This window comes from Haliotis asinina, chromosome 16 (genome assembly GCF_037392515.1).
Source record: "Haliotis asinina isolate JCU_RB_2024 chromosome 16, JCU_Hal_asi_v2, whole genome shotgun sequence".
Classification (NCBI taxonomy): Eukaryota; Metazoa; Mollusca; class Gastropoda; order Lepetellida; family Haliotidae; genus Haliotis; species Haliotis asinina.
Window position 1 is genome coordinate 37,757,936 of NC_090295.1, and position 23,162 is coordinate 37,781,097.

Here is a 23,162-nt window from a genome sequence, read left to right on the forward strand (position 1 = left end):
AAAAAGGGAAAGACAACAACACACACTCGAAAAACCCAAACAAACAAGAAAAACAAACTCAAAACATATAATGTAAAAAACTAGAAACAAACAAAAAGCAAAAACTGCAACAACCAAACCAACCCCTTCCCAAACACCACCAAAATGAGAGGAAATATTCTATGATCCAACACATACACGTCATGTAGAGGAAATGTTCCATGGTCCAACATTACGTGTTGGGACACTCCTCCACACAACACAACACAGAGAGAGCTTTAACGTAATTGAGCTTATGCTTATCCAAGATTGTTAGGTATCGCTTTACGACTCCCCTCTAATCCGCCACTGCTTCAATGACGACAGACAAAACACCGAGCTTGCGAAGCTGGCCTGCTGGTAAACACCCCACAGAAGGCAGATATCGCTGGAACGAGAGTACATTGACATAGGAGACAAATTGTCACACTTAGAATTAGGATCCAGAAGTGCGCGTTGAAGTTTCAAACGGTCAGTAGGTTCAAAGGCTGAGGGTGTTTCACCTCAAAGAGTCGACACGTTTCTTATCAGGTGAAAAAGATCACATCAAAGTGCGTATCCCAGCTACCCGCGTTCACCTCTTGGAGCCCCCTACCAATGACGAAAATACGTGCACAGGAGAACATACATCAGAGAACTTATATCAGACATTGTCATCAGGGACCATGTTAAGCCTTGCGCTTGGCTCGTGGATGAGTTGGAAGCAATAATGAACACGCTGATGTGATAGTTGGAGGTTATCATATATTGGTTATTCCATCATGGGATGTGGTGTTTCCAGTCAAGTTGGGGCTAGTTTTCAGGTGAGTATTATTTCCGTTCTGTCCACTGTTGTGGTTTGTTCCCATTTCCGTGATGTGATATTGACGTCATATCACTTTGAATTTCAGGATGAAGGGTGACTGATTGATTTTTTGTTGCTTAAACACCGCACTCAGCTATATTTCAGTTATATGACGGTCAGTATATAATAAAGAATGGACCAGACAATCCAGTGAATGATATCACATGCATCGATCTACGAAATTGGATCACAGTGAAATGTGTCAGCAAAGTGGGCGAGCCTGATTACCCAATCCCGTTAGTCGCATCTTAGGACAAGCATAGGTAACTGAAGATAAATTCTAACCCGGATCTTTCAGGATCTGAGAGATCATGAATATATCGGGGTGATACAGTTTCATATGCGAGCGAGTGCATGATGTTTTGCGTCCCCATTTAGTAATGATATTGTCTATATTTCGGCAACTGCTTGAAGACACAGAAAGGGCTTCTCTGAAGTCAAAACCATTTGTCATGTCAACCGGAGGTATATGTCTGAAATATTTCTTTAAAATCAAGAAGGAGCGCGATTTAGCATTCTTGCACTGCACTTTTCACTTTAGAGAGCGCCCCAGCACAAAAATAATTGTTAAACCCGTCAGCAGGTTATTTTCATAGGTTACCTCTCGTTGAAATACTGTTCTAGAAGATAAAAGTCAAAATCCGTAGATTACGCAAATGTCAAAATAGCAGTAAATAATATGAAACGGTATGAGGAATAAGACCATTGTTCACAATAAATTAAATGATTTCAATCCTGAACCCTTGCTTACTCAAGCTTAAATCTTCAACAGACTAACATGTTGATGGGTGCGTTACGCATTAATTCTGCGTAGTGTGTTATTACGCTGGCTGCAAGCGGCTTTTAGAACAACGGGGCCCTAATAGTACCCGGAACTCTGTTAAGTACGACTAAATGTAAGTAGATTGAGTAAATCGGGTTACAAAGAAAATGGTGCTGGACAATTTTGAGAAAATGGTAGTTAATCTTCGCTGTTACCTTGATTTTTTTTTTTTTTTTTTTTTTTTTTTTTTTTTTGAGAGAGAGAGAGAGAGAGAGAGAGAGAGAGAGAGAGAGAGAGAGAGAGAGAGAGAGAGAGAGAGAGAGAGAGAGAGAGAGAGAGAGAGAGAGAGAGAGAGAGACATCCTTGGAAGACAAAGTAGTCTGTCTCGGAGTCGACAATCCTCGTTCTGTTCCCTTAATGCCTAACATCAGGCACGGACAACATAAAAGAATGCCACATCTAAACTCATGAACAGACATTTGTCCTATCACACTGCTTTTGTTTCTACACAGGTCAGACTGACCCCATATACCGCTTGTCATAAAGAGTCATGTGTTTCACATGAGGAATAAAACACAGGTCTGTCCCCATAGAATTAATGCTTGTAATTTGTCATGTCGAAGTAAAATCAAATCTTTGTCACACAGATAAATGTTATCGACATTGTAGTAAAGTAGGAGTTTCATAGGACTGGTCACCTACAACTTAGAAGCGTGGTTGGGTAGCCCAGTGGTTAAAGCGTTCGTGCGTCACGTCAAAGACCCGTATTCGATTCCCACATGGGTACAGTGTATGAACTCATTCCTGGTGTCCCCCGCCTTGTTATTGCTGAAATATTGCAAAACCAAGCTCACTCACTCACTCACTCACCATAGAACCTGGTTTATTCGGAACCCCATTCTGCGGACATCAGTTTCTAACATTTATCTAATTACGTGACGTTATTATCAACCCAGCCTTAATAAATCCGGTAACTTGTTAATCCAAATATTCTTCCACTGAAACTAGGTCCGGATTGGAGGGAGTTCATTTTTTTTAAAGTGGAAATAAAATTCTTTCATAAATGTATTTTTTAACTTGTGAATCCGGATATTTTTTTCATAGGGCAACTACGTACGGATTGAAAAGGGTTCAGTGTGTTAATTAACTGGAAATACATTTCTTTTACAAAGCATTGTATTAAATATACATACACACACGCACACACACGCACACACGCACGCAAGCACGCACGCAAACACACACACACACACGACTGTAGCAGCGCTATCAATGAACGCCCATTACATATACCTACTCGATGTTTAACTGATAAAGCGGGTGTGGTGTTATTTCCCACAGCTACACAATACGACCTGTCCCAGCGCTATGATTAATGAAGTGTTATTGCTCGAATTACATAAATACCTTCTGCAAGACAACTGCAACGATTCGCAAACGGCACTTACATATACCACAAAATGTTCAAGGTAAGTTAGACATGTGTATCTCTCTTACTCAAGAGGGAATGTGCGCATTGAGGTCGGACAAAGCGACACTCGTAATGAGATGTGACTGATTTGCCAAATATAATGTGCACAGGTCTGTAAGAACTACGTACATGAGATTTAAATGGGTATTACCTCCAAGTCAAGCCTCGTTCAATGAATCGTTATCGCCAGGGATGCGACATTTCAAATTATATAGGAAGATTACAACGGGGTTTCACCGGTCATAATTTTGGTGCAGTGATTGTTAATTGGGGCTTTCCTGGATCTACGTAAGAACATCATAGTCAAAAGAATTTGAATAATTTAGAGTTTTATTGAACCGTACCGCAATTAATATGAATACGTTAATGCTACTGTTACAGCATTTTTGTGAACTGATGTTTTTGTTTTATGACAAATGATTTCACTGGAAGTCATTTTCATTGTCAGAAATTGTGTTCTGTGGGTTGATTCAGTTCTGTGTTGCAGCGTTTAAAACAATTTCAGTCAGTGATCAGTATTTCAGTGTTTTATGTAAAAAGGTAGGTGCAAGATAACAACATTTTTTTATGCTTATCGTCGGTTAGTAAGAATATAACATTACCTATTTGGGACACATTCTCGACAGAATATATTGCGATAACACAATTTAAGGTTTCCATGGAGATCTGAACCACATTTACAGTGAAAATTTGAATGAAAGTAGGAAATAGTGGTGAAAATAGTGGGGGAAATAGTGGGGGAGATAGTGGTTAAAATAGAGGGGGAGAGGTATTTCTCACGCCTATACATAAAGTATTTGTAAGGCGGGCGTGGCGTTATTATTGGTCTGACAAATCTGCTTTGAGTGGCATTTAGTGAGTGAGTGAGTGAGTTTTACGTCACTTTTAGCAACATTCCCGCAATATGACGGCGGGGGACACCAGATATGGGCTTCACACGATGTACCCATGTCGGGAATCGAAATGGCATTTCAGAAGGTGGGTGGTACAACATGATGGAAAACTGTAAAGACATTCTCGCGATCTCGCGATCTTGCGATCTCGCGATCTCGCGATCTCGACCTTTTGAAACAAGCTTAAAATGACTTACAGTGTTCCATACAACACTGGCACATTTAGGGATAACTATTTGTTTCATTTGGTGGATGCAACGTTTCGGTACAAATTCTTGTACCATTGTCTAGCAAGACGAGCCGGACAACGGTACAAGAGCCGGTAAGAAACGTCCACTCACAAAACAAACGTTAGAAGTCTTTCAGTATTGTCCTCCCATCTTCTCAAATTCCATTTAAAACGATAATTATGCAGTCAGTATTATTTCAATAGTAAAGTTACTTATGGAAAGCCTTGAGAATGTCGGCTAAAATCTCGGTATTTAATAAAATACACCTGTAAACTATCATGGATTTACCTTATACCTACCCATGACTCACTCACTCACTCATGCACTCACTCACTCACTCACACCTTATAACTACCCATAGCTATGGCTGAAATTATGCCGATGCGATGTAAAATCTCAGCTCGCTCGCTCACTCACTCACTCACTCACTCACTCACACACTCACTGTAATCTGCTTCTTTCAGAGCCCCAAGAAATAACCTTAGCCTGGTATAGCTGAACTACAGTTGACTGCATCATGTAACCAAACTTACTCACTGACGCAGCATTGTTCGGTTGAGAGGGTGTTTATCATATCGATTAATAGCACACCTGTATATATCTCGTTTGTATCTATACTAAAGAAGTGACAACCGTTTACTTGAATGATTCATGCCTGCGACTATATATTAGATATCTCCCGACTTGACAAGTAAAATCAGATTAAACAGAGGCGAGAATTTTTATTCATGCCTTCAATTAACCCACTTTAACAAAATGAAACACGATCGCTACTGATTAGGTTGCTTGGGTAAATACGGCGTTGCTAAGGGTCGCTGGGAGAAGACAAACGGTTAACATTTCAAGCTGAATACAACACGTCAATAAAAAACGTCATATATAACATAACCACATTAACTTCGATCACAGGAATGTTTTCTCAGACTGTGAGATATTTCAAAACTCAGACGGTCTCAAGTTACACAACAACAGCACTTGAAACGTAATCAAGGTGGTCACGTGGTCCTTGCCGCTAAATCCAATCAGTCATTCATGGTTGCGGGTTAGGGGGAGACAAGTAAGGTGAAACATGCCGTTTGGAAGAAACAAAGAACGAGAGGTAGGAAACTAATTTCATGCCAGTATGTTTTCTTCAGTGTTGCTAACTATCTTGTACTTCTGTATATACTGATGTTAAACGCTACATGTAAAGCACTTTAAAGGTGTTGGCACAGAAATGCCACGCCTTGTTAATTACCTTTCAGGAATCCCTGTATCAATGGTTAGGTTAACGTAAATCCTTCAATCGGTGCAAAATAAGTTCTTTGTGGTCGCAGGAGCCGTGAAGCATTGATGGTCCCGTCACTAATCCGGAATCTTGCTAATACGAATAAGGCCCCGACGTCATTCGCTTTAACAGGGTCCGGGGTGTATTTTTGTGAAAAAGGTGTAACACTGTTTGGAAGATCATGTCTTACGTTTTGTTCCGTGGATGAGAGTATGTTTTAATCGGAGCTATGGTTTTACCCGAATTACAAGTTGTGGTATACTTTGTAGGAGGCAAGACGAACAGTTCCGAAGTGTTCTTTTGCTTGAAGGTGTGATTCATATGTTTAATCTAGCACGTGGCATTCAGCGTGGTGAGTGAATGAATCAATGAATGAATCAGTGAATGAATCAAGGAATGAATGAGTGATGGAGAAAGGGACTGACGGACAATTCGACAGATAGACAGACGGAGGATGTTATGTAGACAAATAATGTAAATAGACTGACTAACAGGCATACAGATAGCACAAATAGAGAAAGCAGTTGAAAGCGCCACTAGCTAGGCTTACTGGAAAGTAGAAAACTCACAGCCTACGGAATAGGTACACAATACCTGTCACTGAAAATATGCTGAGAGTGATTGAGCTTGTTCCTGCATTGATGACACGTCTCTCACTGCAAGTAAAATCAGTATGTCCAACATGTCTATAGCCTCTCATGGAACCGCACCCAATCTATTGTTTTAATGTTTTTGTTATGTCAACCAACAGCTTTTGAACTATTGTTACGGTATTCCTGTGTCCTGTTTCAGTCTACCCTCTCGGGGCTAAGCGGGTGTTTTATGTCCACCTACAAAATCCAGTCCAACTACGTGTATTCCGAGAAGCACTTCCTCTGTGTCGACAACCTCAGCAAAGTCCAGCAACTTCCGCCTCCACATCCGCCATCTTGTCCCAAGGAAGACATATTTGATCCCAAAGACTTTGCAGATATTGACAGACGAGCTGACGAGGTGAGTTTGTGATGTACAGTAATTAGCAGCCAGTATCCGATGACTTTTTTGAAATGCAGTACCGGCGAAGAAACATTTCACACTGGATATTCTAAAAAATAAATGTTATGTCCGCCCAAATAATTTCTTGTGGAGCCCCCCGATTTTGTTATAACGCTAACCCATCCACCTACCGACCCATCCAACGATCGACCTATAGAATTCAAACACAAAAAGTCATCGGTCCTTACGACAAAGACGAATGTTTTTTCCTATACTGTAAACCACAAAGAGATCCACGCCAGTGTTCTTCGTTCCCAGGCGCCCAGCAGTCTCCTGAAGGAACCGTACCCAAAGCTGATCTCCTACTTACTAGAGGAACCTAAGGACAAGCCAAAGGACAAGCCAAAGGACAAGAACCAGTCCAAAGACAAAAACAAGGAAGCCCTGGCCAAAGTTCGGGCTATTTACAGATGGGTGACCGCTCAACACGTCGACACAATGACCATGCCAAAGAAATCCCCTGACCCAATAACCCCCTTGTTTCAGTTCTGGAGGATCAAAAACAAGAAGGGGAACTTTGCTCAGCTTGTCAGTATTCTGTGCAGGTGAGCTACAGCTTGTATTGGGACGCTGCCAACTCGGGTCAAAGCATTTAGCAATAACGCTTTTGCAACATTGACAACAATGAAGTAGTGATATCGTATGAATGCGTTGTAAACCGAACATGTCAACTCCGGAGATTAATCAGTCACGATTCTGTCAAGAAATTTGGCTGTGCAAGGCGAAATAGCAATGAAAGCTTTTATGTAGGGATCAATGAACTTAGAAAATTTAAATATAAGATTTAAATTTAAATTTCATGTTTTGAAAAACATACACCCAGCCTCCCGTCATCAACCCATTATATGACCGGCTGGGTTATCCTCACTTCAAGTATTTTTCCCCATCACTACAAAGAGAAAGTCCGTGTTCGATTCCCCTTGTGGGTACGATGTGTGAAGCCTATTTCTAGTGTCCCCTGTTGGAGTATTGCTAAAAGCGGCGTAAAACTAAACTCACTCACTCAGTTCAATAGCGTTGAACTACTTGTGAATCCCGGAGCTGGTAGTAAGGGAACAGTTTAATAGCAATCACAGGGTTGTGCGGTCTGGACTCGATTTCTTAAAAAGCGTCGTCATACAGCAGGAAAATTGTTTGATTCGGTACTAAAATAAACAAACGATATAAAGGATCAGATGGTCAGTCTCGGTAGCTTGAGCAGTTGTGTGTGGTCATTGCTCATGATATCAATCACTGGATTATCTGATCCAGAATTGATTAGCTACTTACCGACGCCATTCAGCTACAGCATATCACTGTGAATAGCTACCAAAATGGCTAATGTGACTATAGGAAATATAATTCCCTCACTGGAATATGGAAGACCAAACAGACGTGCAACCAAAAACTTTTAATTATGTACTATTTGTTGAAAACGTGTATTTATCTGCACATTTCAGACTGGCTAATGTCCCATGTGTCATCATCCATGGCAAGATGAAAGGTTCAACCTACGATGTAGGACAACCAGTGGACGAAAAGCTCCATTATGGTGAGTGGAACGCCGTTCTGATTGGTGGAGACTGGTGGCTGCTCAACACCTACTGGGGCGCATGCGCAGTGGGAAGTTCCGGTGGTGATGAATGGCTGGATAATGACACAAAAGAAGATTCGCTTGATGCAGATGCTCCGCCAAAGAAGGGCTTCATGTTCACCTGTGATGAGAACTACTTCCTAGCTGACCCAAGACAAATCATCTCAACCCACTTTCCTGCCTGTCCACAGTGGCAGCTACGACAAATACCCATCACATCCGAGCGGTTCGAAGAGATGGCTTTCCTAAAGGACCGTTTCTTCAATCTGGGAATGTCAGTTCTTTCCCACAAAGACTGCGTAATAACATCTTCGACCGGAGAGGTGGAGATATTCTTTGGATTAACAAAAGATGCCATTTATCATAAATATTACTGTTTGTTGTTTAGGCAGGAAGGGAAGACTGTGCAAGGATTTTCTCCAAAGTATGATCGGTATCTGTTGCTTCAGAGACCAAAATCTGATCAGCTCAGCATTAAAATCAGATCCCCTGTTGCAGGGACGTTTAGACTGGAAGTTGTTGGTATGGACACCAGAATCAAATCTCCGGGTTATGATTATGACTGGATATGTCTGTATAAGATTGTGTTCACGAAGGCAAAGGCACGATGCCAACCATACCCAGATCAACCAGCCCTAGGGTGGGGTCCAGGGCTCACACTCAAGGAGGTGGGTCTGTCACCCATCTCTCATAGTAGTGGAATGATCAGGGCAGATTCTTGTGGAGAGGCTGAAGTTGAATTCGCTATCCACGACATGGAAAAGTTGAAAAATATGAAATTCATGGGTAGAATTTCCAAAGGTGGAGTGAAAGAGGAAAAACTTCAGGACAGGGTTGTGTACCGAATTGAAGGACATCGTGTCATCTTTAATGTCCGTCTGCCTAGAAAAGGGGAGTATGCTCTCAAACTGTACGCAACGAAAGACGACAAGGGGCAAACGGATAAAAACATATGTAATTACATTGTAACGTCAGAGCAGAAGAAATCCAAGGATTCGTACCCAAGGGGATTTGACAAAGGAACTGGATTAGGGAAGACAGGTGTGAACTTAGGCATTGAACCCCTGTCTCACAAAACAGGTATGATCGTGACCGATGAGGATGAAGTGAAACTGGACTTTCAGCTGACGAAGCCAGTGGAACATTCATGTTCCCTTGTTGGGGCAGGATTGATGATTTCCGACTCTAAGAGGCTGGTGTCCGAGGAGGTGAACGGTGACATTGTGACCTACACGGTGCGGCTCCCAAAGCTGGGTGATTATGGCTTCAAGTTGATAGCTAAGCCCTCCGAGGGAGGAGTGTTTGAAAATGTTGTGGACTATGTGATATCCTATGTGAAGGAGGAAGAGCAGACCAGGACACCTATTATCTTCACCAACATTGAGACGCCAGTAGAAACACCAGGACCAGAAGGTAAGGTATCACCTGTAGAGATTAAGTGATCAGTGCCTTTAAAATGCATTCATTTGGCCTTTCTTGTGAGGTCGGAGATATAACTGTTATTTTATACCTAGTTGTGTACTATGTATACAGACAAGAAAGGGATTTCGTCAGTTGCCTGCTGACACATTTCTTTGGACACACAAAGATACTGATATTTTGATTGTTAATACAGTTCAGAGTCAGTGCAATGTGCCAAATTTGGGTAGAAGGGAATAGAAGGTGGCTTGTGCATTCGTTCTAACAGCCACAGATGCATGTACGTCTGCAGGCAGGTGTTACACCCGTGTTACACCCTCAATGTGGTCCGGGTGGTCAGTGTTCAAGTGGCCACTTTCTATATCAGTGTAAGTTTCAAGGTAGGAGTCTTTGAAATTGCAGCAGGGTATTTATGTGGGCTTTTTAACACTGCCGTATGTAGCGTCTTATAAAGAGGACACTGTATTCGTGCCCATATCATACTATGTTTACGACACTACTGCCTAAATGTTGATATGCTGGTATATCTATATTTAAGCATGAGTGTTGTAAACATAGTATGATCGGGGACGAATATAATATTCTGTTTCTTACCGAAGTCGTCAATTTGAGGAAAATAAACCCAAATTTACTTTCGAGCATAGGCTGGCTACACGTGATGTAGAACGAAACGTCACAGAAGAAATGTGACGTCATCGCCATGTTAATGACGTCAAGTCACCATGGCAAAGTGATATTTTGCCCTCGGTCATCGAATGAGAAATATAAATTCTGATATTTCGCCCTCGTAGGTAAATAAGTATAAGAGAATAACTGCACCACTCGTGAACATATCAGTTTTATCAGACCACTCGATGAAATATACATGTTATTTGACAACATTAACAAAATATTCTATTTATTATATTTTCATCATTGATTGTAAATGATCGAGGCATCGAGTAAGTCTGGAAAAGTGATATTCTACACAGTGAAATAACATGTTATTCTACACAGTGAAATAACATGTTATTCTACACAGTGAAATAACATGTTATTCTACACAGTGAAATAACATGTTATTCTACTCAGTGAAAATATCATATCATTTTTATTTTCATCTGTATTTACAGTATTTTACTGTAAAATATAATAAATACTAGTACAAAACACCACATGTGAATACATGTCTCTTTGTAGGCGCAATAGCGTTGATGCATAATCAGAAATTTAAATTAATTGTCTTCAATTCTTTTTTGCATGCAGACACAAAAGAGGAGGCAATCAAGAAAAGGATGGACGTTGCCATAGTGACCGGAGATGAGGAAGAGCTAGTCAAAGCTATAGCAGACATGAAGGAAGTGACTAAAAGTACAAAGTCACCTCGCATAGACAAAAGATCATCTGAGAAGACACCAAGAGATGAAAATGACAATACTGACGCCAAGACACCACGAAAGAAGAAAGGAACGCCTCGAGATAAAACACCGCGTTATGCAACAGCAAGAGACGAAACAAACACTTCTAATGAAAATGATAACACCGAAGATAAGAAGCTCGAGACACCACGAGATGGCAAGACACCGCGTGATGAAAATGATAACACCGAAACTAAGACACCGCGAAACAACCTCGAGACACCGCGGCATGGCAAGACACCTCGGGACGAGAATGGAATACCCGGAAATGAAAGGACCCCACGTGACGAAACTCCAACACCTCGAGATGAAAATACACCACTTGATTTCAACACTGTAATCGTTGATACAAATGGCTCTGGAAGAACCAAGCTTGATAAAATCGTTCCACGTGACAAAGAAGGAGACAGTGTCCCCATCCCTAACGGTAATGCTGTGCTCCCAGCAATCACTGTTGTAGCGCCGGCACCGGAAGAGGAACCCGAAGTTATAAAGGGCATGATTGAGGAAGTGAACGCCCAAGAGAAAGAAAGGGCAGAGCTCGCCAAGGAGGAACTTGCACGAGCGGAACGAGAACTACAGATCATCAAAGTCAGAAAAGGTGCGTATTGCCTTATAAATTCAGTTGTTTGTCAACCTAACGACTGGCAATTGTCTCATGACATCGAACGCTTTTCACTTAATGAAACCATGTGAAGTAGAAGCCTACGAGATTAATCCAGAAAACGAAGCCGATTTGAGGGGTATATCTGAAATGTGTGATGAATACTGATAGGTGACAAATCGTTGGTGTTGATGCTATTTTTATTTGTAAAAATGAATTAGATGAAAAATACTCAGGGTTATTCCACCCATTTCAAATATACTTACGCCACCAACATATGATAATCAGTGGATTATTCCCAAACACCTATGCTTGTTGGATGGGCCGACACTCGTTGACTTGGTAGAAACATGTCATCGTGTACAACGTTGTTCAGTGTTGCTCATTATATTCTTCCATCTGGGCCCCGTTTCACAAAGCTCTCGTAAGTCTAAGCGTTCGTACCTTTTCTCGTAGTATTCGTACCGCTTCTACGGTACGAATACTACGAAAAAAGTTACGACATCTTAGGCTTACGAAAGTTTTGTGAAACTCTTCGTCATTAGATCGGATAAAAATGACTAAACCATCGTTTCATACAAACTCAAAGAACATTACTGCATCGAAAACTGTCAGTACCAGCTGTATACTTCAACAATATCTTTAACTTGAAACAATTACGCAATAGACCTATGCAATCAGTCACCCAGCAATGTATGCTTGTCGTGAGAGGCGACTAACGGCTTAACCCATTTGTGTAGATCGATGCTCGTGTTGTTGATCCCTAGATTGTCTTGTCTGGATTTGATAATTTACAGACCGCAGTCAAATAGCTTAAATAATGCTGAGTGCGGCATTAAACAACAAACAAACAAACAAACAAAAACATATGGGTAGTACAAATGCTTGACAAATGTGTCTGTGTCTCGTCAGAGTTAATGGAAGCTATTGCAGCACGTGAGCTGAAGCGTCTCATAGCGATAACGACAATGGTTCGAGACAAGAACTACCAGTCCGCCATGAAGGATGAGATGATGAAGGCCAAAAGTCTCATCGAGAGGCTCCAGCACATCCAGAAGCTGTGGCACGCCGTTCTGGACCTTGACCAGAACACTGTGGCAGAAATCAAAGGATACGCTGCACCTCCTCCAGCCGTCAGCAAGGTCCTCAGTGCCACGCTGTTGATTCTGGGACATTTCGTGGAAGAGACGAAGGTACGGGACACAGACATTATCAGCCAATGAATGAGCCCGGAGGCAGTCACATGCTCGGGGAAAGCAGAACAAGTTATCTCCCTTGACAAAGGTTGATTTGTAAGGTTTGCTTGCGAGAAGAACCTATTCTCTTGTTCCTCCTACGCAATTCACATGACCACAATGTAGAGGAAGCGTTACCGTTATAAATTGTCATGTCTTGGGAGAATTGCATGATGCGACATTGAGGTAATATTTTCCTCATGCAATGCTATTTAAAATGAATTCATAATAACCTTCAGATTCGTAAAACGTTAATTGTACAGTGGAAACTGTGAAAACCGGCATCTGTCCAATCCGGCACATTGTCAACATTGGCGTAAAATCTCAGTCCCGTTCGTTTCATGTATATTTAATATCAGCTGTACAATCCGGCACATTCTTTAAAGCGGATTATTCCTCCAGTCCCAATGAGTGCCGGTTTAGACAGCTTTCATTGTAAAACTCATCATATCTCTTTTCACTCTTTGAAAACGTGGACATAATATGGTACTTGTGATCAGGATCAAGATGAAGATCAAGAGCAAGATCACATCCCTTTTCTTCCTCATTTCTCTGAACTGATTATAACATGCCAAAAGACGTGTTGCGCACAAAAGCAACACAATGCGTCACAAATTCATTTCTGCTTTGCAGGAGTGGATCCAGGTACAAAACATTTTAAGCAAGACGGGAAAGGAATCACTGAAACGGCGTGTGGAGAAGTTTGATATCAACAAACTGGAACCCGACATCGCCATGGGGGCCAAGATGATCCTCAAGGACTTGACCCTCAATCAGGTCCGGGTGGTCAGTGCTGGAGCGGCCACCTTCTATGTCTGGGTGAGTTCTCAATGTTAGGGCCTGTCCATGAATCTGACAGAAGTGGTAAGTAAAGGGCCACCACTGCCTCCCATGTCTCTGTATGTGCTGAGCTTGAGCTTGACCTAGCCTTCACTAATGATCCCTCTTGCTTCCTTAATGAATCTAAAGTGCTGAGTAATAACTTATAATTTAAATCAATAGAAGCAATCATAAAAGAAGGATTTTGAACCAACAGATACACCTCATACTGGAGTCTCCATACGGCTTTCAGACGTGAAATACATAAATGGGTGAATATTTGGAAATCAGATTCTATATTTTGAGGAACACGACATTTCGGAGTACGTACTCAATCCTCAATCAGGTCAATAAAAACTCTAGGATAGATAGCTATCTAAATACACGTGAAACTACCGTGATATATGGCAACATTTTGAGCCCTCATATATAGTTTATTGTATTCTTTAAGCATCTTTGAAAGGGGTACAGAAATTGGACGTACATTTGTAAGTTGGTCTCCTTCACTTTCAGACTAAGGGGCTGATTAACGAGATTGAGACCCGCATGGGCGAGGACATTAATAGCATGAGACCCAGAACAAGCAGATCCCGCAGAGCCCGGAGGCAGTCACATGCACAGGGAAAACAGAACAAGTTATCCCCCTTGACAAGGGTTGATTTGTAATGTTTGCTTGCGAGACTGACCTATTCTGTTCTACCTCCAACACAATTCAGATGAACACAATGTAGAGGAAGCGTCTCCATTGCGTAACCCATATATTCCTTTCTTATATTTAAACACAGACTTATGAAAATCTAACATTTTCTTGACAAGGTGTCAAGGCATCACACGTTGAATATAGTGAAACTGTAAACTGGAAGGAGGAATCAACGGGGTAATATCTCTGGTTATTTGTCTACAAGATGTTAATATGATCATGTTGGATGTTTTGAGTGGGCAGTTATAAGGCATGGCAGAGATAAATCCGTGACAGTTTACAAGTGTGTATGTGTGTGAGTGCGGCTGTGCATGTACTTATGGGTTTCTCTGTTTTGCATTTAGGTTGCGGGTGCGCTCTCCCCAGCCTAAGTCAAATATATGTATGTATGTATGTATGTATGTGTGTGTGTGTGTGTGTGTGTGTGTGTGTGTGTGTGTGTGTGTGTGTGTGTGTGTGTGTGTGTGTGTGTGTGTGTGTGTGTGTGTGTGTGTGTGTGTGTGTACTTTTTAACTTTTTTCAATTTACGATTGAAAAAATGAGAGATAAGAGTCAGTCAATGTTGATATGAAAATAGAGAATTACGATTTTCAAACAAAGAAATTAGGTTAGGAACAAACACTGACAATGTAAGGTGGGAGATGTAAGATGATTGACAAACTTAATGGTCTACAGTGATTTACTGACCTTGTAAAACAGTCACAATCGAGAATGACACCCCGTGCACGTGTATGGATGGGGCTAGTGCGTTGTGCACGTGCATCCGGTGCTTTGTGTTTAGGGGTGGTAATAGAAGTACGTACATACGATATCTGTTATTGAAACGTTCGTCATCGCGTACACTTTCTGTCCATATTGAACGTTAATGTTCCCCTAATTTATTCGAAGAGTATAGATGATAGCGTTTGAATGAAATAGGTTTCATAGCTTTATTTATTCTGACGAGGCATAGCGTATCAAATATGCATATTTCATGTCGATTGCTTGGCGTCATTAAATCAGTCATAGCATATCATTTCAAGCAATAACATACATCAGTTACAACGAGTTTTAGGCCATGCTGGACGCCAATAGCTCAGTTAGTAATAGCTCCTAGTTGCAGAGTGAGAAATAGCCACTGACCGCTAGCTTGTTGCTAGTAAAAATCCAGTCGGGCCAGCAAATCTTCACAGTCACTGGCCCGACTGGCTAACAACATTTGGAAACTATTTCTCACACTGCGTAGTGGTCCTTTACAGATTCACCTGTTTAGATGGCAATTTTACGAGCGCTTCCTGCAGAGCTAAGTTTGCACTTAGGCGTATAATTATGTGACTTTGACTTATTTATGTGTTTTGTGGGGTTCTTCAACTTTGTACATTCTGTCGTAGATTTACCACAGCCTAAGTAATTTTAGAGGAGCATTATATCTATATACAATAATCCGTCCATGAACTTTGTTATTTGCAAAGTGATATTTGTTGACGTTTTATGGTGGCATCAAAACTGATATATTTTAATAGATATATTTATATATATTTGTACCCAATATGTACTATGTTTGTGTTGTTGTAGATGTATGGGTTATATGTTGTTTCAGTAAATAAAGCTCTTTGTTGCCATCTACCTGTTTGTCACTTTGTATGCAAGCTTAAGTATGTCCGCTCATTAGAAAGGTCACACTTTATGACTAGTTTTATGTTTAAATTTTATCCATTGTGCTATCTCGGTGTTATACAGAAGAAACATGAGGAAACGTCACTCACTGGCCAGTTGAATAATATCAACGTCTCTTTCATTGGTCAAGATTGACCTACTTACACAGGTTTGAATTTTTTAGTTGAAATGTCAGCGGCAGGTTTTTGTGAGCGGAAAGTCGAACGTGACACAAGCCGAACGCTGATACTTCTTTGGTGAAACCCATGATATTGCATTCGAACCTACGATCACTGGATCCTGCCATGTCTACGAAACATAATTCGGCAAAGCCAAGGGCGGCACGAAACATTCTTGGAAAACCTATCCCAATTTCCTCACAAGCAAGAGAAAAGGCTCTTTTTGAACGGAATTTACATTTTATACTCTTTGTCAAATTGTGGTTCTATGTAAACTGACATACTGAATACCAAAAAGATCTTTTAACAGATTCGATGAAACCTTTCCTGTGAGGCACAATGTGTTGAACCTGAAGTCAATCCTGTCTATTAAGGATACTGCCAAAGTAAAGACTGAATGTATAAAATATACACGTTAATGAAGCGATGACGTGCAGTCAACCAAGTCTACGAGCCTAGCCATAAGATCATTGCATAGTTGTACTACAAGCATAGGTTTCTGGGTACAAATCTATCAAAACAAAAACAAAAAAACCCCCAAAAACAAACATACCAAACATAAAAACTGATAAACGAAAGAATCTGTGAAAGATAAGTTATTCGTTACTGTATAAAAAAAGAATTCCTAATGTGGCATAGGTAATGTGGCACAGTAGCAGAGAAACTGCCATAAAGTCTAACTTGGATTTTTGCAAAATGTCATCAGTCTATTTCAATATTTTCTAGCACTGTTCCAACACTTTCAGTTTGGCTACCAAAAAGAAAGGCAAAATATTTTGCTTTAAAACTATTTACACCTCACACCTCCTCTTCAGAATGCATGGTCTCTAAGAGGAGATAGAGGCAGAAATGGAGTAGTAGTAAGCAACAACTGCACAAAAATATTTTAACCTTTGTTGTCTGTGTTTAGATAGCCCACAGGAGGAAATCAAGAAACAGACGAATGTTGCGTTGGTGACGCAGAATGATGTGAAACAAGACAAGCTTGAAGAAGCCAATAACACGCCCCCTCAAACCAAGATTCCAAGTGACAAGAAATCGTCTAAAAAGACTTCAAAGGGTGAAAATAAGAATTCCAAAACCAAGAAGAAGAAGAAAAAGAAAAATCAAATAGACGAAAATACACCATACAGAGAGAAGAAAACCGGCAAAAGTGGCAAGATATCACGTGGTGTTACAACAGCAATTGACGTCGCAGACGATCGTGGGAAAGTGAAATCTGAAACAAACATCCGTCAGGATCATGGAGAAAGTGTTCCAATCCATTCTGGTAGTGTTGTGCAGTCGTCTGTTGTGGTGGTGCCGCATACTGCTGAAGAAGGAACCGAAAATAAAGAAGGAACGAAGGAGGTGGTAAGTACAAAGTCACACCATAAAGGAAAAGATCCTCAGAAATCATCCAAGAAGTCATCGGATGGTGTTAGTAAGAATACTGACCCCAATACATCACTCACTGGGAAGGATAAACCGAGAGATGACGAGATGACAAGACATGACGATAGAAATGATGCAACAAGAACGGACAATAAAAACCTCACACCAGGTGACAAAGAAGGAGAAAAGCTCCGTGTTTCTAACCGCAATGCTGTGCTTCCGTCAACCTCTGATGTGGCGCCACATCATGGAGAAGAACCGGAAGTGTCAAAGGTCATGGTTGATGTGGACACCAAGGAGAAGGAGAGGACTGACGCGAAGGTTGTACATTCAGAGCAAGAATTGCAGATCGTCAGTGCCAGAAAGGGTTTGTATTGCTTTAATGTTACGTTTCATCTCTCTCCTCTCTTCCTTCCGACACATACACGCACACACGCTCCCGATGTCCATAATCTGTTATTTTTGTTGGATATTGATATGTTTTGCTCTCAAGACGTTCACTATATTTTTGAAAGGAGAAGTATTTCATTTTAAGAACATTTCTTCAGGATACGCATTACAGTGTTATCTTTTTTATAAAACATCCACAAATATTTTGACGTTTATGACACATGGAATCTTATTTTTTTTTTAGGTTGACATTTTGTAAGATGGTTTCATACGTTTTAAGGGACAAATTACTATTGAAATCCTGAAACATCCAACACCATCCTAAAGGTGCATTTCAATCATTTATAATATGGCAACATGCTGTTGGTGAAGTGAAACCATAAAAATAATCAATAATACGTTGAGCAAAAGCATGACAATGATTATTTGTCTTTTTTAACTTAGATAAACCAAAGGAACAAAAGAAGAATATTTCCATGGTGAACCAGGATGAAGAACGAGTCAGAGCTAAAGAAGATCTGAAGAAGGTATCTAATGGTGCTAAGCCCCATGGCAAGACGTCACATGGTGTAAGCAGAAATGCAATCGCCAAGACATCACTTTCTCAGAAGGCATCACCAAGAGATGGCAAGGCATCCAACCATGTAAGAACAGTCGTTGACAGCATTAAAATTGACAAAATCACCCCTCAAAGCAAAGAAGGAAAACGGGTCCCTGATAGTGAAGTTGTGCAGCGGTCTCTCCCAGAAGAAAAGGAACCGGAAGTTGTGAGAAACTTAACTAATGAAGCTCCCTTTATTCCTCAAGAGGAAGAAGAACAAGAAGCGATGGACAGCGTAACTGATGAAGTGGACGCTGAGGAAGAGGAGGGGGCAGGGCTAGCCAAAAAGAAATTTGCACCTGTAGGGCAAGGATTACAGACCAATAATGTTGGGAAAGGTGGGTATTTCTAAAGACATTCTGTCTCATGTTGACGCGCATAATGTTGCGACTGTGTTTACCAAATGACGCCCTAGACATATATATAATGTTATAACATAATGATGATTTACAGTTTTCATAAATTTCACCGCACATTTTACTTGGGACACTAGTCGACTAACAATTGTAGTTTTGAAGTTTAGAGCACAGTTAGTCGCTCTGTTTATTTATTCAATAGAAATGACAACGTCTGTCAACAGGTACCTGGAGCAATTTAGATACGTCAGAGAATGAAAACATGAAGAAGGCTAATGGCATTAAGTCACGCCATGAAGAGAAGAACCTCCAAGACCAAATGAAGTCTGACAGAACATCACTTCCTGAGAACAAGAATACAGACCCACAATCATCGTTTAACATGACGAGAACACCCATGCATGAGAAAACACTGCATGATGTGAAGATGGTAAGTGATAGTGCAAAAACTTCAGAAAGAGTGAAACTAAACACAGTCCAAGGGACAAAGGATGAGGGGAAACACACCAAAACAGTAGAAGACACAAAAGAGGTGACTAGTATTAAGAATTCACATCACAACGAGAAGATTCCTCAGGTGCAAAAGAACACGACCAATGTTTCACTTGGTGAAAATAAGCATGCAGATCCCAAGGTACCAGACACCACGAAGAATACATTCCGGGATGACAACACTCTGAATGAAGTAACTGATATAAAGAAAGAAACAAATAACACTGTAAGAATGAAAGCCGATAATATCACCCCATGTGACGAACACGATACAAAAAGTGTCCCTAAAGGCAAAACTGTGCTGTCTTCAATCGCGGTGGTAGCCCAACAGTCGAGAGAGGATGTTGGAAAGAGCATGATTGGCAAAGGGAATGCCCAGGAACAGAAACGGTCGGAACTGGACAAAGTGGAACCTGCTCCCGCAGAGCAAAAAGTACAGAAACTCAAAGTTGAAAACGGTTTGTATTTCTTGAGGACTATTGTGATTTGGGAATACATTGTGTAAAATAAGCACTGCTACAAGATGAAAAGAGAATGTTATTAATGTGGTCTTTGATGTCGCTTTGACTGCTCAAAGAAATTTAATAGGGCTGAACGATTTCCCTTCAATGCAGTCATTCACTCGTCAACCGTTTCACCTCTGGTTCCGACATATTCCCCCACATCCAGAATATGTAGTTATAGACTAGTAAGATATCGTTTTTCAATCTTTCCAAAGATAATTTTTGTGTTTAGATACTGAAAACGTTAAAACTGACAACAGCAACCCACATCTCAAAGAAGGAGGACACAGTCTTCCTGTCCTTAAAGAAGATGCTCTGTTGTCACCAAACCCGCCAGTACCAGAATCGGAATCGGAATTGGATGAGGACATGGTCACGGATGTGGACACAGAGGAAGAGGAGGAGGAAGAGGAAGAAGAAGAGGAAGAAGAAGAGGAAGAAGAAGAGGAAGAATCAATGTTAGCTGAAGAGACACGTGTTGAACAGAAACCATGCGGAAATATCAATATCAGCAAAGGTATGATATAAGTAGGATTGATCAGAATGTTAAGGCCCTCTACTTTAGCTGCAATATGCAAAAAAATCCTAGCAAACAAGGCCATAGGGACCTGCAGAAAACAAAAGCTCGGGGTCCAAGTGGTTTTCAGTCAGCTTCGGGCGTAAGGACGGACGTTAACTAAATCCGATTTAGAAGAGATCTACTATGGATGCAGAAATGTCTTGCCACTTTTATTCACAAAAGCGACTCCAGGACGAATGTCAAATGGATGACCAATAAGCAAGTGTCTCATGTAGTAGAGTAGTGTATGTGTAAGTATCGTATAGCAAAATGTTTGAAATGATCTTGTGTGTGTGTTCAGGAATACCAAAGGAAGAAGTAAAGACAAAGACGTCCGTTGTCATGGTGATGCAGAGTGATGAAAAACAAGACGTGGACGGAATGACGATGGTGGCTAGTAGTAAAACGCCACATTACAAAGAGAAGACTACTCTGGACAAGAAAGCATCTAAGAAGACCCCACATGGTGGAAATAATAATACAAAGATATTATTTAACAAGGAGAAAATGCCTCTAGGCGGCGAGAAACAAACCGAGAAGAAATTACTCGTAACTGATAGGACACCGGGTGTTGACTCTAAAATCAACAGAAACAAACGTAACAAAATCAAAAATGACAAAGCAGCCCATGAGGGCGCCGAGAGGAGGGAAAGAGCTGAACAAGCCAAAGAGGAACTTGCTCGTGCAGAACACGCTTTACAGATTATTAAACTCAGGAAAGGTGTGTATTTCACAGGATCTATGCTTTATATCCAGGGCATGACATTCTGCAGTTACATATTGCCTTTTATTTGTGTGTCCAATTTGATATTATAACACTTTACAGTTGTTTAACCAATGTCCTTCACTGGAACAATTCTATAACAGAATGAACATATGCATATAATTGATATGTACAGCTTTAAGTGTACACGATATTGAGCAGCTGTCGTACTCTAAAAGAGACAAGAAACATCCCCTTTATTAGTGGCGGCTTGGTTTTATAGAAGTATTGTATCTATCATAGCATACAGATGTGGAAAATGTTTTGTTGCCTTTTCAAAAACCACACCTAGGTTTAATATAATAACACGGTCTTTATTGGATAATGTCAGTTGATACCGTTGAACGTTTACTAAAAACATGACCGCAAGGTAAGCGTCTTCGCTTCTTTTGAAAAAGTGTTGTGGGGCACATTTTAGACTTACTCAAAAATGGAACAGACTGGTGTCTCTTTGCTTTTGCAAATACTGATACCGCGATATGAAAACTCATAATACCTTCGTCTTTAGACTTGATGACATGACCTTTCCCACGGCATTTGAACCTGTGTACTTTTGATTCTTGACATCTCATTTATGTGTGTGTTGATGTGTGTCATCAGAGTTGATGGACGCAACTGTAGCGCGTAACTTGAAGCGCCTCCTAGCGGCCACACAGATGGTCCGAGACAAGAACTACCAGTCTGCCATGATGGATGAGATGGTGAAAGCCAAGAGTCTGATCGCGAGGCTCCAGCACATTCGTAAACTATGGCACGCTGTTCTGGAGCTGGACCATAACACTGTGGCAGAGGTGAAGGGATACGCTGCCCCTCCCCCAGCTGTCAGCAAGGTGCTTAGTGCCACGCTGCTCATCTTAGGACATTACGTGGAGGAGACGAAGGTATGGGGCAGAACGAATATTGTCATTTCTGAGATCAGCGAAACATGGATTGCTAGTGAATTTGAATATTAGTTACACAAGGACCGGTATATTAAGGTATATCTAAGGTAATGATATCCTTTTCATCCGGTGTAACTGAACACATCGAAAATAGCCTCAAAGACGTCGTAGCTTCTTCACTTCAAGCGTTGACGCATTTCACAGAAAATCTTCAACTGATATGTGTACAATAAGTGAAACCTGAAAGGGTGTATGGGACGCTTAGAGGAAGCTCCGCTTTCGCACTTGTGTGAAGATCTTTCTTAATGTCCCCGCCGTGGCTAGAACTATCTCTGAAATCACTGCGGAATGTCCCATCAGGATGACATAGCTCTCATATTTGGAAATTTGCAGGAGTGGTCCATGGTGCAAAACATCCTGAACAAGACGGGGAAACAGTCTCTCCTGCAGCGTGTGGCGAGGTTTGACATCAACAAAGTAGATCCAGGCATCGCCATGGGGGCAAAGGAGATCCTCAAGGACTTGACCCTCGAACAAGTTCGGGTGGTCAGTGCTGGAGCGGCCACCTTCTATGTCTGGGTGAGTTGGAATGTATTGGACCCTTGATAAATTAGTTCAATGAGGTAAGTGCTCAGTCACTTTGTTTTTGTCAGAGGTGTGTGCTAAGTTGGGCCTTTTCATGAATCAGTTCCATGCGGTATGTCTAGACCATTTTGTATGTAGGGGTATGAATTCCTGTCCATGAAATTATTCCATGTAGTTGTTTGTCTGGGAGAACTGACATGTTGGGTCTCTTAATTACATATGGTTCATGATAAGCCATCATGTTTGTTTTGTCTGAGAGTGTCACTGCACGTGGTATATCCATACTATCATGTGTGCAGGGCAGGGAAAGCTTGTGGGGTCTCTCAAATAATCAATTACATAGCGCTTGGAGTTATTTATCTGATAAGGAACCTGTAGCACGATCTCTAAAAGAGAGGATAAATGGCATCATATTTCTTTCAGACAAAGGGGCTGATTAATGAGATCGAGACCCGCCTTGGCGAGGATATTCTGAACACCAGGCCCAGAACAAGGAGACCCCGCAGAGCCTGGGGACTGTCACGACCTCTTGCAAAGTTCAACCAGATGTCTACCCTGATCAGCGTGGACTTATAA

General features: G+C 41.1%; 2 protein-coding genes across 2 annotated transcripts; both read left to right on the forward strand.

Annotated features, from left to right (window-relative positions):
* The first annotated feature begins 779 nt into the window (after positions 1-779).
* On the forward strand, positions 780-14,234 carry LOC137268801 (uncharacterized). Its single transcript, XM_067803370.1, has 9 exons — positions 780-821; positions 6,279-6,479; positions 6,780-7,066; positions 7,961-9,507; positions 10,759-10,958; positions 11,052-11,511; positions 12,427-12,707; positions 13,383-13,568; positions 14,082-14,234. Exons 1-9 carry the CDS (start codon positions 780-782, stop codon positions 14,232-14,234), a joined length of 3,357 nt encoding a protein of 1,118 aa, XP_067659471.1.
* A 1,858-nt stretch (positions 14,235-16,092) lies between these two features.
* LOC137267758 (glutamic acid-rich protein-like) lies at positions 16,093-23,162 on the forward strand. The gene is made up of 9 exons (XM_067802205.1): positions 16,093-16,111; positions 16,993-17,823; positions 18,291-18,785; positions 19,028-19,753; positions 20,031-20,315; positions 20,659-21,080; positions 21,723-22,001; positions 22,395-22,580; positions 23,010-23,162. The coding sequence occupies exons 1-9, from the start codon at positions 16,093-16,095 to the stop codon at positions 23,160-23,162; spliced, it is 3,396 nt and encodes a 1,131-aa protein (XP_067658306.1).

Coding starts and splice junctions, on each gene's coding strand:
- LOC137267758 (XM_067802205.1), top strand. Junction 17,824..18,290: donor GATCGTCAGTGCCAGAAAGG/GTTTGTATTGCT, acceptor TTTTTAACTTAG/ATAAACCAAAGGAACAAAAG. Junction 19,754..20,030: donor GAAACTCAAAGTTGAAAACG/GTTTGTATTTCT, acceptor TTTTGTGTTTAG/ATACTGAAAACGTTAAAACT.
- LOC137268801 (XM_067803370.1), top strand. CDS start 780: ATGGGATGTGGTGTTTCCAGTCAAGTTGGGGCTAGTTTTCAG. Junction 9,508..10,758: donor AGAAACACCAGGACCAGAAG/GTAAGGTATCAC, acceptor TTTTGCATGCAG/ACACAAAAGAGGAGGCAATC. Junction 10,959..11,051: donor AGACACCACGAAAGAAGAAA/GGAACGCCTCGA, acceptor GATAAGAAGCTC/GAGACACCACGAGATGGCAA.